The 12,650-nt window shown below is 37.4% G+C and overlaps 1 protein-coding gene across 3 annotated transcripts in view; it reads right to left on the reverse strand.

Moving 5' to 3' along the window:
* Positions 1 to 604: 604 nt before the first annotated feature.
* The window catches only part of ATG5 (autophagy related 5), a 129,793-nt gene continuing 117,747 nt past the window's right edge, over positions 605 to 12,650 (reverse strand). For all 3 annotated transcript variants that reach the window (XM_043592031.1, XM_043592033.1, XM_043592032.1), the window contains one exon: positions 605 to 1,381. In XM_043592031.1, the coding sequence (XP_043447966.1) occupies positions 1,245 to 1,381 (137 nt within the window). In that variant the 3' untranslated portion in view covers positions 605 to 1,244. The remainder of the gene's footprint in view (positions 1,382 to 12,650) is intronic.

Below are 12,650 nucleotides of genomic sequence, written 5' to 3' on the forward strand. Positions count from 1 at the left end.
ATTATTGTATGATACTATGTCTTTTAGCATATTCAAATGGGTCGACATTCAATATGGATAGCAAGCTAGCTCACAAGAAACACTGTAATGCACAAGTACGTTCAGCTGGTAGAATCCCAGCAGCATGGTAATAAAGTGCAGCAAAACCTTCCTTATGCTGAAAAAGAACTCCAGGAACCTCTGAATATTTTTGGTAAAGTTAAGTCAAGAGATTGGTAATCTTTAGACTTCAAAGACTGGCTGCCAGGGGCCACAGTGAAATATCAGACTTGAAGCCAATGAAAAACACTTGCTTGGAAAGGGCTGGGTTTTTTCCAAATAATGAAAAATTATCTTATACAGATACTTAGCATACTATGATTTGACAGTGTTTACAGTGATAAAACAGCAAAGATAACTGGTAACGTTTACACCTCTAGCATGTAAAGCACATAGATTTAAAAATCGGCAGCAAGAAATTCTATAACAGCTCCTGAGACAAGTTATCTATCCTATGCCCTCCATCCACTCCTTGTCAATGACGACCCGCCTGAATGGTAACACAGAGTAAAAACAGTGATCTACTGTGTGTGAGTCAGAAAGTACTGGAAAAGTGACAAAATCGTATGTTATTAAATGACAAAACATATTTAGAGGCTTTATTTAAAAATCTCTCACTGTTCATTATCAAAGTTACAAGATTGTTTGCATACCAATAGACACTGTAAACATAGGAAATTTTCATTAAGGAAAGATGGGTTTACTGTAATTGGATCTTTTACAAAAAATTACTGCAAGTTATTGATAACAGAATTTCTCTTTTACTTTCTTAAGTCGAATTCTCTAGAAAATTAAACCAATGTTTCCACTCCCTCGAGCTAAAGTTCAATCATGGTCACCTTAGGAAATACCCCTGTTTATTTGTTAATCAGAAATACAAATCGAGTGGCACATATTTCCATTTTCTTCTTAGGCCAAAGGTTTCGGCTTCATTATATTTTACAAGAAAACAGAAGACTCGCAGTGGTCCTGTGAAGTCTTTCATGCCGCAGCTGAGGTTTAATGACGGCAGTGGAGGAAAGCAGTGGTGATGCAAAGTAAGACCAGCCCGAGTGCCCTTATCTGACATGGAATCATCTTCCTGTTTGGCTTGCAGCAGGGTTTCTGGTCAGGTTGCCTCCACTAAACCTGACTGAAGCAGAAGGGTGGCATGCTCTGGTAAATCCTGTTTAAGGGCAATTCCATTCAGGCATAGACTTGATCCTTCAATCAGTTGGTTGCGGGATGATACTAATATGAAGAAAATTATCTGGGTAGCTCAGGTGTTCACTCAGCCACTGCAGAGGTGTTTCCAACATTGGCTCAATTCCATGAATCATCACTTGATTCTTTTTTTCCCCATCTATTCCAAGAAAGAAATCCAACAGTAATCAGGAAGGGCCAAAACAGAAGAAAAAAAATATTCTGCTGCCTTTTGAAAGTCCTGGGTGAGTTAAATGGATTTTACAGCTTGAACAGTTAAACCTGGTCTGTCTCCTGAGCAGGAAATGTGGACATGGAGAAAGTTGAAATGTTGCAATATGTATCACCCAAAACAGAAACCTGAGGGTTGCAATGAATTCTGATAAAAATTCTGTTGCTATATGTGAAAGTATTCATTCTTTCTTAATTACTGTGCTTACCTAAGATTGACGTTAATGAAACCATAGTGGAGAAAACAGCCCAATGTACCCACTGACCAAAATTTATTTTAGTTACACATTAAAAACTGTACTAAATGGTTATTAAATATGACAGATATATGAAATAGGTCAATATATATATCTGAAATATGTAAGACAGAAATATGACTAGAAATCATCAAGAATAAGATTGGTGTTTGGGAAGATGTTTAATGAAACAGATGGGAGCTGTAGGTTCATTTTCAATCAAGTTTTTCAAATATGTATCAGAAAGTTTTAGAGACATGGAGTTACAGTTTTCAAGACAAGGAACGAAGAGTCTGACTCAGGAGTCCTGTTTTAGAGTCATGAAAACTGATTGATTTCTGTTAACACCCATTGGCTAATTGAAAGAGAGCTGCAATTCACACTTTTCTTTCAAATTCAAATTGTATTACAAATTTAGGGTTAATTTTATATCTTTTATGCTTCTGATATGCTGTACTGACAACCTGTAAAGAAAACAGCGGGTTCCTTGAAACTGTTAGTTAGTTTATGATTCCCTCAGAACCATTTCCTTGGTAGTAATAGGAAGACAAAGAAAGCAAAACCCTTTTTTGAGATTTTTTTGAGATTCCTTTTTTGAGAGCGAAACAAAACCACCTTCAAGAAACTTTGTGTCACTCCTTCAGCACAATTCTTGGTTTGTCTCTTTTAATCTCTCCAAAATACAATGTCTAAAGCTCTCAGCTTCCTGGACACAGAAGACAACAAGGAAAACAGGGAACTCAGGGAACTATATGAGAGGGAAATACCCTCCCTCCTTTTCCTTCTGTGCTCTGTTCATCCCTAGTTCTCTAATGTCCAGGCAAAACGGGCTGATGATGTATGGTGATAATGGCTTGGCTGGCACCTCAAACAAGAGACCCTTTTAAAGTAGTATTTAAACTTCCTGTTAGAGGCAGCACGAGTCCTGGGAGGTGACAGCCAACAGACTGACAATAGGAGCAGACACAAACACACTACAAAGAATTGATACAATGATGCCAAAGAGAAAAAACTAACAAATGCACTATCAATCCCAAATATAACCATGCAGAAGTTCCAAAACACACCTTTGAATCACTGCCATACTTTAAAATAATTTTGGAAAAAAGTATCCCCTCATAATACTTCTCACCTAAAAAAATGCTCTGTTTTGATTTTTCTGACAATCTTTGTTGCATTGTGTTTTTACACAGCTGTGATCTCTAGTGTTAATACAATGACTAATTTTCTTTCTTTTTTTTTTTTTCCAACGTTTTTATTTTATTTTTGGGACAGAGAGAGACAGAGCATGAACGGGGGAGGGGCAGAGAGAGAGGGAGACACAGAATCGGAAACAGGCTCCAGGCTCCGAGCCATCAGCCCAGAGCCTGACGCGGGGCTCGAACTCACGGACCGTGAGATCGTGACCTGGCTGAAGTCGGACGCTTAACCGACTGCGCCACCCAGGCGCCCCTACAATGACTAATTTTCATAATGATGGGAATCATCTATAAATAAAGGATTAAACAATGTACAGAATACTATAGAAAGTATCGTATTAGTACTAAGATTTTAAACTCTTGGTATTCAAATGGACAAACCCTCAGGTATCTGGAATGATTCATTCTTTGTAAGTTCTAGATTGCCAAATTTTTACTGCATTAAATCTTTCTTAGAATATTTGAAAACATTTCCGGTATCATTCTTTTCATATTCTTATGTGTATTTCTTTGAAATACTTTAATATTCTCAGAATCTTCCTCCTACTTAGCACTGAGTCAAAAAATGAAAGAACAGTGGTGTAAGAGTTCCTTATCTGTAAAGTTTTTCCTTAAGCCAGAGCTACCTTTGGATACACTGAAACAGAATATAAGAAACAAGTCTCAACTCAATAATCCAAAACATTGTACCTAAAGTGGTATTTAAATGTGAGAATACAATATGGCACACTTACGTGCATAAGTGTGTATGAAAGGCTAAAGACCAACCCTGTTACACAAAAAGGATGGAGGGAGTCTGAGTTGTACAATATAAGGTGGAGAACATAAGCGCTATTCAAATACTTTGTATAACAAACCTAATAAATCACATTATGAGAGATCTGACCAGGCAGGACCGGTTCTCTGGTTTAAACTGGGGCCACTTTTATTTATTAAAAAAATTTTTTTAATGTGTATTTATTTTTGAGAGAGCGAGAGAGAGACAGAGTGTGAGTGGGGGACGGCAGAAAGAGAGGGAGACACAGAATCTGAAGCAGGTGCCAGGCTCTGAGCTGTCAGCACAGAGCCTGATGCAGGGCTCAAACTTGAGAACCACAAGATCACGACCTGAGCGGAAGTCAGACACTTAACCAACTGAGTCACCCAGCCCTAAATTGGGGCCACTTTTAATATGTATCATAAAAGTATCACTAACTAAGACAGCTGTAAAAATGCATCTGGAACTGTCATATTCCCCAACACAACAGTTTAAGCTTTTAAATATAGATTTTGTCCCTGCCTACATTTTTTATCTTTCTTGTTTTCTGACTTACCCCAATGACACAACTGCCACCAGAGGAATTCTTAGAATGGAATAGCAGTTCCCTCGGAATTATTAAAGTTTCTCTTATTCATCACTGTATCCCCAGTGCCAGTTTGGTGCCTGACACTTAGTAATTGGTCAATAAATGTTTTCAGAACTTGGATAATTTTGTTGCTGGTAGAAAACACCACCAGAAGACACCGCCAAAATTAAAGTTGAGAGAATAATTTCTGATGGCTGGCACTACTATGCAGAAGAGAGAAGAGCTCCACCTATAAAAACTGTTTGGGTTATTAAAACACTAGAAAGTCTAAATGTTTCCAGATAAGCCAAGCAGCACATATGCTATCACCTGAACTCATGCCACCACAAATAACTACAGAGCATGATGGGACATTTTGGTAATATCAGAACAAAATGGAGCAGGGAAAACTTAGCAGATTTTCTTGTTTTCCTAACAGTAGAAAGGAAACACTTGATAATATTGTTAAAGTAAATGTTTTTGGTAAATATGTCTTTGTGTTTCAAAATGGGAATCTAGAATTTAATACTTGGAAATAAGAAATATATCACTACAAAGCAAATGACTCAGGAGAAAAATGTTATACCATACTTCACCCACTCAGATGTTTTTTAAGGTGGTTCGATGCTTTAAAGTAGGCAAACATTTGAGACAGTAATCAAGTGGACTAGTTCCATATGAAAAGGGCTCTTGTGGGGGGGGGGCAACTTTGATATTTTTAAATGTTTATTTATTTTGAGAGAGAAAGAAACAAAGAAAGTGCAAGTGTGGGAGGGGCAGAGAAAGAGGGAGAGAGAGAATCCCAAGCAGGCTCCATGCTATCTGTGAGGAGTCTGATGCAGGGCTCGATCTCACAAACCTTGGGATCATGACCCGAGCCAAAATCAAGAGTCGAAAGCTTAAACGACAGAGCCACCCAGGTGCCCCTTGATTTTGATGGAATTTCAAACTTCTGGAAAAGTTTCCAGAGTAGTACAAGGATTCCCCTTCACCGAGATTCATCAACTGCTTACATCTTGCCCCATTTGCTTTATCATTCTGTGTGTATACAATTATTTTCTGAATAATTAGATAGTAAATTAGAAATACTATGCCCTTTCCCCCAAATGTTAGTGTATACTCGCTAATAAAGATATTCTTTTACATAACCATAATACAGCTATCAAAATTGAAAAATTAACACTGATATAATGCTATTCTGTAATCATTTCAAACTTTATCAACTATCCCAATTACTGCTTTCCCCTGTCTAGAATCTAGTCCAGGAATCACACATTGTATTGCATTTTCCTGTTCTATACTCTTCTTTAATTTGTTTAGTTTTTGCCTTTCTTTCAATTTCTTAACCTTGACAATTTTGAACAGTGTGCATCATTATTTTGTAAAATGTCTGCATAGCAATTTTAAACCTAATTATTTTAGTCCATCTTGTAAATATAAGGCCAGTCATTCATAAATACTTTGGGTTTGTAAATTAAGGAAAAAGAAAGTTATGTCATAGATATGTATACTCATTAAAGGTAGAATTCAATTCACTTTAAGAGTCAGATAGTAAATCCGAAGAGATCTTATAACACAAAGAATATCACAATAAAATTTCATTTCTTATATTTATCTTACTTATAAATACTATAAAAGATAAAAATGTAAATATATCATATAATTTTGTATTGTCACCAATAGGCTAATAAAAATAAACTCAGTTCTTAACTACCATCTACTTTAAAGTGAGCATTTTTAGAGCTGTGTGACATTTTAAGAAAAATACAGGGGTGCCTGGGTGGCTCAGTCAGTTGAGCATCCGACTTCGGCTCAGGTCATGATCTCACAGCTCGTGAGTTCGAGCCCCACATCAGGCTCTGTGCTGACAGCTCAGAGCCTGGGGCCTGCTTTGGATTCTGTGCCTCCCTCTCTCTCTGCCCCACCCACTCACATTCTATCTCTGTCTCTCTCAAAAATAAATAAACATTAAAAAAAATTAAAAAGAAAAGACAAATACATTCAGACAGATGTTGGTTGTATGATTAGAATGGTAAGAATTAGATATGGAAGCAAAAAAAATTTGCATTAGCCACACAAGTCATTAATGAAAACTATAAATTTACAATATTAACTTCTTGTGTATATATAAAAGTGATGCCTATATAACGGTGTGTATATATATATAAATTATGTATGTAGTAATATATGTATTATACATGTGTGTATATATAAAATACACACCATGAATATAATGATAGACATAATAATATAAACAAGACATGAAGGAACAAGTATGGTTAATCGTTGGTTAACAAGGTGCTACTGAAAGATGAACTGGGAGGCAGGCAAGTTGAATTCCAATTCTGGTAATGAAGGACTCAGCAGGCCTCAGATCTCCTTATAAATAAAATGAAGGTGTCTGTGTAGATCCATGGTTTGCAAATCTGGCTGGTGATTAGAATCATTTGGGAGATTTAAAAATATGTATAAACTGGCCTCTTCTCCAGACCTTCTAAATCAATCTCTGGGATAAAGTCTGTTTTTCAATGTTCCCTTGAATAAATCTGACGACAATAAGGGTATAGAATTACCCTTATTGGTGAAGGAGGGGCAGCTCTGGTTGATTTGGGACTGAGCATCTCCCAAGTCCTGCTGCTTTGCTGACTTACGAGCCATGGGAATTGCTGATAGGACTCCATGGGTCAGTCTGTAAAGCACGTTCTAGAACAGAGGATCCCTAACATATCTTCCAGTTTTAGTATGAGTTGTCTATGCTTAAACAGCAAAATATTTCTTTCAGAGTTCAAATTAGCATAATTCACTAGTTTTAAATTATTAGGGAATTCACTTCATCTTCCGAGTCTCAATTTCCTCCTGTCATAGTGTGGATAAAGAATTCTAATTTCCCGGGTTGCATGGAGAGTAAGTGGCATATCCAAGTAGAGCACTCAGCACAGAGTCATACACAGGGCTTAGACCCAGTAGGTACTCAGTAAAATTAGTGACCCTCTTCCCCACTCCTCTCTCCTGCTCACTCCCTAAAAACACAAGAATGCTGAAAATATTACAGAGTAGGTGAAGACAGAAGACTAGTTTTTAAAAGATCATAGTATAGTAACAAAAAGTAAACACTCATTGTAGTTCTCTTCCTGTACTTCCTGTACACAAAGTTATGGGAATGCGGTAATTCTTTCAGTACCAGATATATCAAAAGATCTATAAAAACCATGGATTTGACTATGTAATTAGCATGCAAAGGGCTGTGAGAATTTGGCTTAATGTTAATACAGACTCTGAATTACTCAGTCTCATTATTATGCAGTGTCAGTGTGGCACACAAATTTCATGAACGTGCTAAAAAAAAAAAAAAAAAAAAGAAAGGAAGAAAGAAAGATGACAACAACGAAAACCCAAAGACTTGATTATTATGCAAACAAGAGAAGGAATGACAGTTTAAACAATTCCTTCCGGACTGTAAACCCTCTGAATTAAGTTAGTTGTACTCTCAACAAATATACTTAGTAAAGCATATCACTGACAAGTCCAATGAGCTAGACTGTACTATTGTTATGTTTTTTAGTAGACTTTAGGTAATGGTTTTTTTTTGTTTTTTTTTTTTAAAGATGAGAACATTCAGGTAGAGAAAAAAGCCTTCCAGTATCTCTGTTATACATTTAAAAATAGGTCATTATTTGAGAACTGACAGTATGACAGATCTGCCTTTTAGAGATTTCTATTAGCAATGGCTCAAATCTTCCCCATCTCAATCTGAATTTAGTCCTTACTTTTTAGCCAATTTTCAATAAGGAATATGACCTAAATGTTTTTAAAAATAGGCTAGCTGAGATTCTAGAGATGCATGAATTTCATTTTTACCATTAATAAGCATACTAAATATGTGAATCTCCTTGAATTTAAAGGAAGCTAGAGAAATGAATGGTATTCCTTCAAAGGAAAATGCTTTAATCCAAAAATTTCAGTTTAACTTTTATTTTTAGTTCATACTTGTGAACATGGAATAGCAGAAATCTAAGACCAAATGCTGTAACCATTGTGTTTAGCTTTGTGGTTTCACATTTATATTTTATAATTCAGCAGAAAATGACTTGATTTGTTATCTTGGAATGTGTGATGCTGAAAGTAAAACTTCTGAAAAATACTTAATACTTCTGAAAAAGTTTTAAACAAATAAAAGAGATGAGCTTTTGGATTACCACTAGTCTGAACAATTTGGTTCTGTCTGATAAATTCTTTAACCTCTGATATGTTCATTAGTAAAACGCCAACTAATTGAATCCATCAACATGAAAAACCACAGGCAGAAATCTGAAGTGCATACATCATGCTGAAGGATTTTGACTCAGCCTCAGCGGTAATAGTCAGTGAGGTCAGGTCAAAGAGGGTTAAACCAAGCCAGGATATAGCCAAAGGAATACATCAAACGCTGATTTTAAAAGGGCAATTAATCTTAGACAGAAATGCTTCCTGGGGAATGAGATCTCAATCTTAAGAGCACACTACATGATGTAGCAGTAAAAATGAACATATACAAGCTTACAGAGCTTTTATCCTGTGATCACAAACAGAAGGAGAGTGCTGTTTATCAGAGAAATACAAACCCATTTAAAAATACTTACATTAACTTCTTCCTGATACATACTCACTTAGTAGTACAGGTCTTAATGAACATATAATATCACAATTAATACATACCACATATCTCTTTCCATGCATAATTTTTATATTTTATGTATTTTAAAAAATTGTATCTGCCCCAAATATTCCCAGAGCCTAGACTCTTAACATTTTAAACAAGATTTTCAAAACATGTCCAGGTTAATTCTTTCATTGACTTTTGCTTATAATCTTCATATTTCTTAATGAGAACATAAACCAAAGTTTAAACCAAAAAACCACAATTAGCTATAAAAAGATATTGTATTAAATTAAGAGACTGAAAGACCATTTTAATAAACTGACTAAAAGCCTCCTGGTAATTAGATTAAAATGTGATAAAAGTTAGACATTAAAACTTGTTCATTAAAAAAAAAAAACCCAAAAACAAAATAAAACTTTGGAAATATAGGTTCAAATGTTTTTGATCTGCTTTCATAAAATGACCCAGTAATTCTAGTTGGGTGTAATAGGGAACATTAATATTTGTCAAGTATGAATTACAGGATAGTTCACTGTTTTATTTAAAATGTAAGCAATAATTACACTTGTTTATATATGGCCAGAGTGAGGTCTCACAGGAGTTTTTAATGAAGAGATGACTAGCTTTTAATCACCTGCATGTGTTATTTTGTTAAGGGAATTTTGTTTTCTAGTGTTAAAGATGATGGGTCTACACCCACTTTTTAAGGAGTCTGGTTAATTCATTTAACTTCTTGAGATTTAGGTAAAGAACAAGAATTGAGAGGAAATCAGAAGCATCTTCTGACAGGCACAGTAATGTCATCATCCTCACTCATGGAGAATGAGGAAAATTATCACTTTATTATTTCAGTGACCTTAGGAAAGGCATATGCCAGTGAATTAAGTCATGAACAGATTCTGTATGACCAAGATTAGTCCATACTGTCCATGTGTTGGGACAAAGCACAAAGATGGAGGGAGAATGAAACAATCAAGGCAAAGAATTTCACTCATTTTCACTTAGAATTGGATGGCAAAATGATAAATTTAAGAAAAGAAACTCTATTATAATTACCAAGTTTAAACTGAGCCTAACAAATTGCTTGTGTCCAAACTGGAGTGAAGATCTTTGCTCATGAGGGCTATATTTAAATAACTTTTTGAATTCCCATTGTGAATGACACTACATCATCTTTTAATATAAAATATGCACATGCATCCAGTGAGGGAGAGAGAACAACGAAGACCAGGGAGTGTCAGGATGAGCCTGAAAGGGTCAGGATGAGGCTGAAAGGACCCAGTCCCACATGTCAGACCCACAGTATCTCAGCAAAGTTATGAATGGGCCTTCCATGGTTACTTGTGAATAGCTGAAACTTCAAATAAATGTGTGAACCACTGCTTAGAGTCTTCAGTGAAAAGCCTTCACTAACAGCAACACTGTGAGATCCCTTGCCTTAAGATTTTTACATTAAATATATTTTAACAAGTGTATGATAATTGAGCTGGCCGCAATGATTAAATAGGTGCCCTAGTGAAGTAAGCTTATTTCTTTCTTGCCAGAGCCAGAGTTCTGGTATATTCTAATCATGTCCAGAATTTAATTTCTTACCAAAAAAAAAGGACAGCTCAGAGCCTGGAGCCTGCTTCAGATTCTGTGTCTCCCTGTCTCTCTGCCCCTTGCCTGCTCATACTCGGTCTCTGTCTCTCAAAAATAAATAAACATTAAAAAAAATTTTTTTTTAAAAAGGAAAAAATCAGTGGCATAGAACTCTTGCCATAATCTGATATATAAGAAGTTACAGGGGCACCTGAGTAGCTCAGTCAGTTAAGTGTCCTACTTTGGCTCAAGTCATGATCTCACAGCTCCTCTGTTTGAGCCCCACTTTGGACTCTGTGCTGACAGCTCAGGGCCTGGAGCCCGCTTCAGATTCTGGATTTCCCTCTCTCTCTGCACCTCCCCAGCACACACTCTGTCTCTCTCACAAAAGTAAATAAGCATTAAAAAAAAAAGTTACAGGGGTGCCTGGGTGGCGCAGTCGGTTAAGCGTCCGACTTCAGCCAGGTCACGATCTCGCGGTCCGTGAGTTCGAGCCCCGCGTCAGGCTCTGGGCTGATGGCTCGGAGCCTGGAGCCTGTTTCCCATTCTGTGTCTCCCTCTCTCTCTGCCCCTCCCCCGTTCATGCTCTGTTTCTCTCTGTCCCAAAAATAAATAAACGTTGAAAAAAAAAATTAAAAAAAAAAGTTACAATATTGGTTTACATTTATTATATGAGAGAGAGAGAGAGAGAGAGAGGGAGGGCAGGAGGGGAAGGGCAAAGAGAGGGAGACACAACTCAAAGCAGGCTCCAGGCCCCGTGCTCTCAGCACAAAGCCTGATGCGGGACTCAAACTCATGAACTGTGTGAACACGATCTGAGCTGGTCAGACGCTTAACCAACTGAGCCACCCAGGTGCCCTTTGATTTACATTTTTTTTTTTTCAACGTTTATTTATTTTGGGACAGAGAGAGACAGAGCATGAACGGGGGAGGGGCAGAGAGAGAGGGAGACACAGAATGGGAAACAGGCTCCAGGCTCCGAGCCATCAGCCCAGAGCCCGACGCGGGGCTCGAACTCACGGACCGCGAGATCGTGACCTGGCTGAAGTCGGATGCTTAACCGACTGCGCCACCCAGGCGCCCCATTACATTTAAAGTTCATCATAAATTTATACTTTCTGTACATATGTTGAATATCAACAAGTACCTGTCTCTGCAGAGTGGGATTATCAACAAACAACAAGAAAAAACTGCTTCCTTTTAACTTTATTTTGTAAATTTCTTATAAACACAGTAATTTGTAAAAAAAAAAAAATATTAACAAAACTGCAGGAAAAAAATATTAATTGTAAAACCCTGGAGAAACACGATTATAAAATCTCACCTTTATTTATTTTTTATTAAAAAAAATGTTTTTAATGTTAATTTATTCTTGAGAAAGAGAGAGACAGAGCGCAAGCAGGAGAGGGATACAGAGAGAGGGAGACATAATCCGAAGCACGCTCCAGGCTCTAAGCTCTCAGCACAGAGCCTGACGCGGGGCTTGAACCCATGAACCATGAGTTCATGACCCGAGCCAAAGTTGGATGCTTAACCGATTGAGCCACCCAGGCGCCCCATCACTTTTATTTATTTTTTAAATTTAATATTCTGTGGACATCTTCCCATGTCTTCACAAATTCTTAGTGTTCCTTCTTAAACACTTTTTTTCAAATATTTATTGGCAGTTTTTTAAAATGTTTACTTTAGCGCGCACGGGAGGGGCAGAGTGGGAGGGAGGGAGGAAGGGAGAGAGAGAAAGAGACAGAGAGAGAAGATCCCAAGCAGGCTCTGCCCTGTCAGCACAGAGCCTGACATGGGGCTTAAACTGGCGAACTGTGAGATCATGACCTGAGCTGAAACCAAGAGTCAGACACTTAACTGACCTAGTCACACAGGTAGGTACGCCCGAGGTTTTTTTTTTTTTTGAGAGAGAGCACGTGCAGATGTGCATACATGCGATGGGGGAAGGGGGGCAGAGGGAGAGGGAGAGAGAATCTTAAGCAGGCTCCAGGCTTGGTGCAGAGCCTGACAAGGGGCTCCACTCCCTGACGGTGAGATCATGACCTGAGACGAAAGCAAAAGTTGGACACCTGACTGAGCCATTCAGGCACCTCATGAAATCTCACTTTTAAACAAATACTTTGTTTCCCTAAACCCTACAACCATTCTATGAGGCTGATAGCAGGAGTCATCCTTATTTCAGAGTAAGAAACCTGGATGCATTAAACAAAAAAGA

This window comes from Prionailurus bengalensis, chromosome B2, assembly GCF_016509475.1.
Source record: "Prionailurus bengalensis isolate Pbe53 chromosome B2, Fcat_Pben_1.1_paternal_pri, whole genome shotgun sequence".
In the NCBI taxonomy this organism is placed as follows: domain Eukaryota; kingdom Metazoa; phylum Chordata; class Mammalia; order Carnivora; family Felidae; genus Prionailurus; species Prionailurus bengalensis.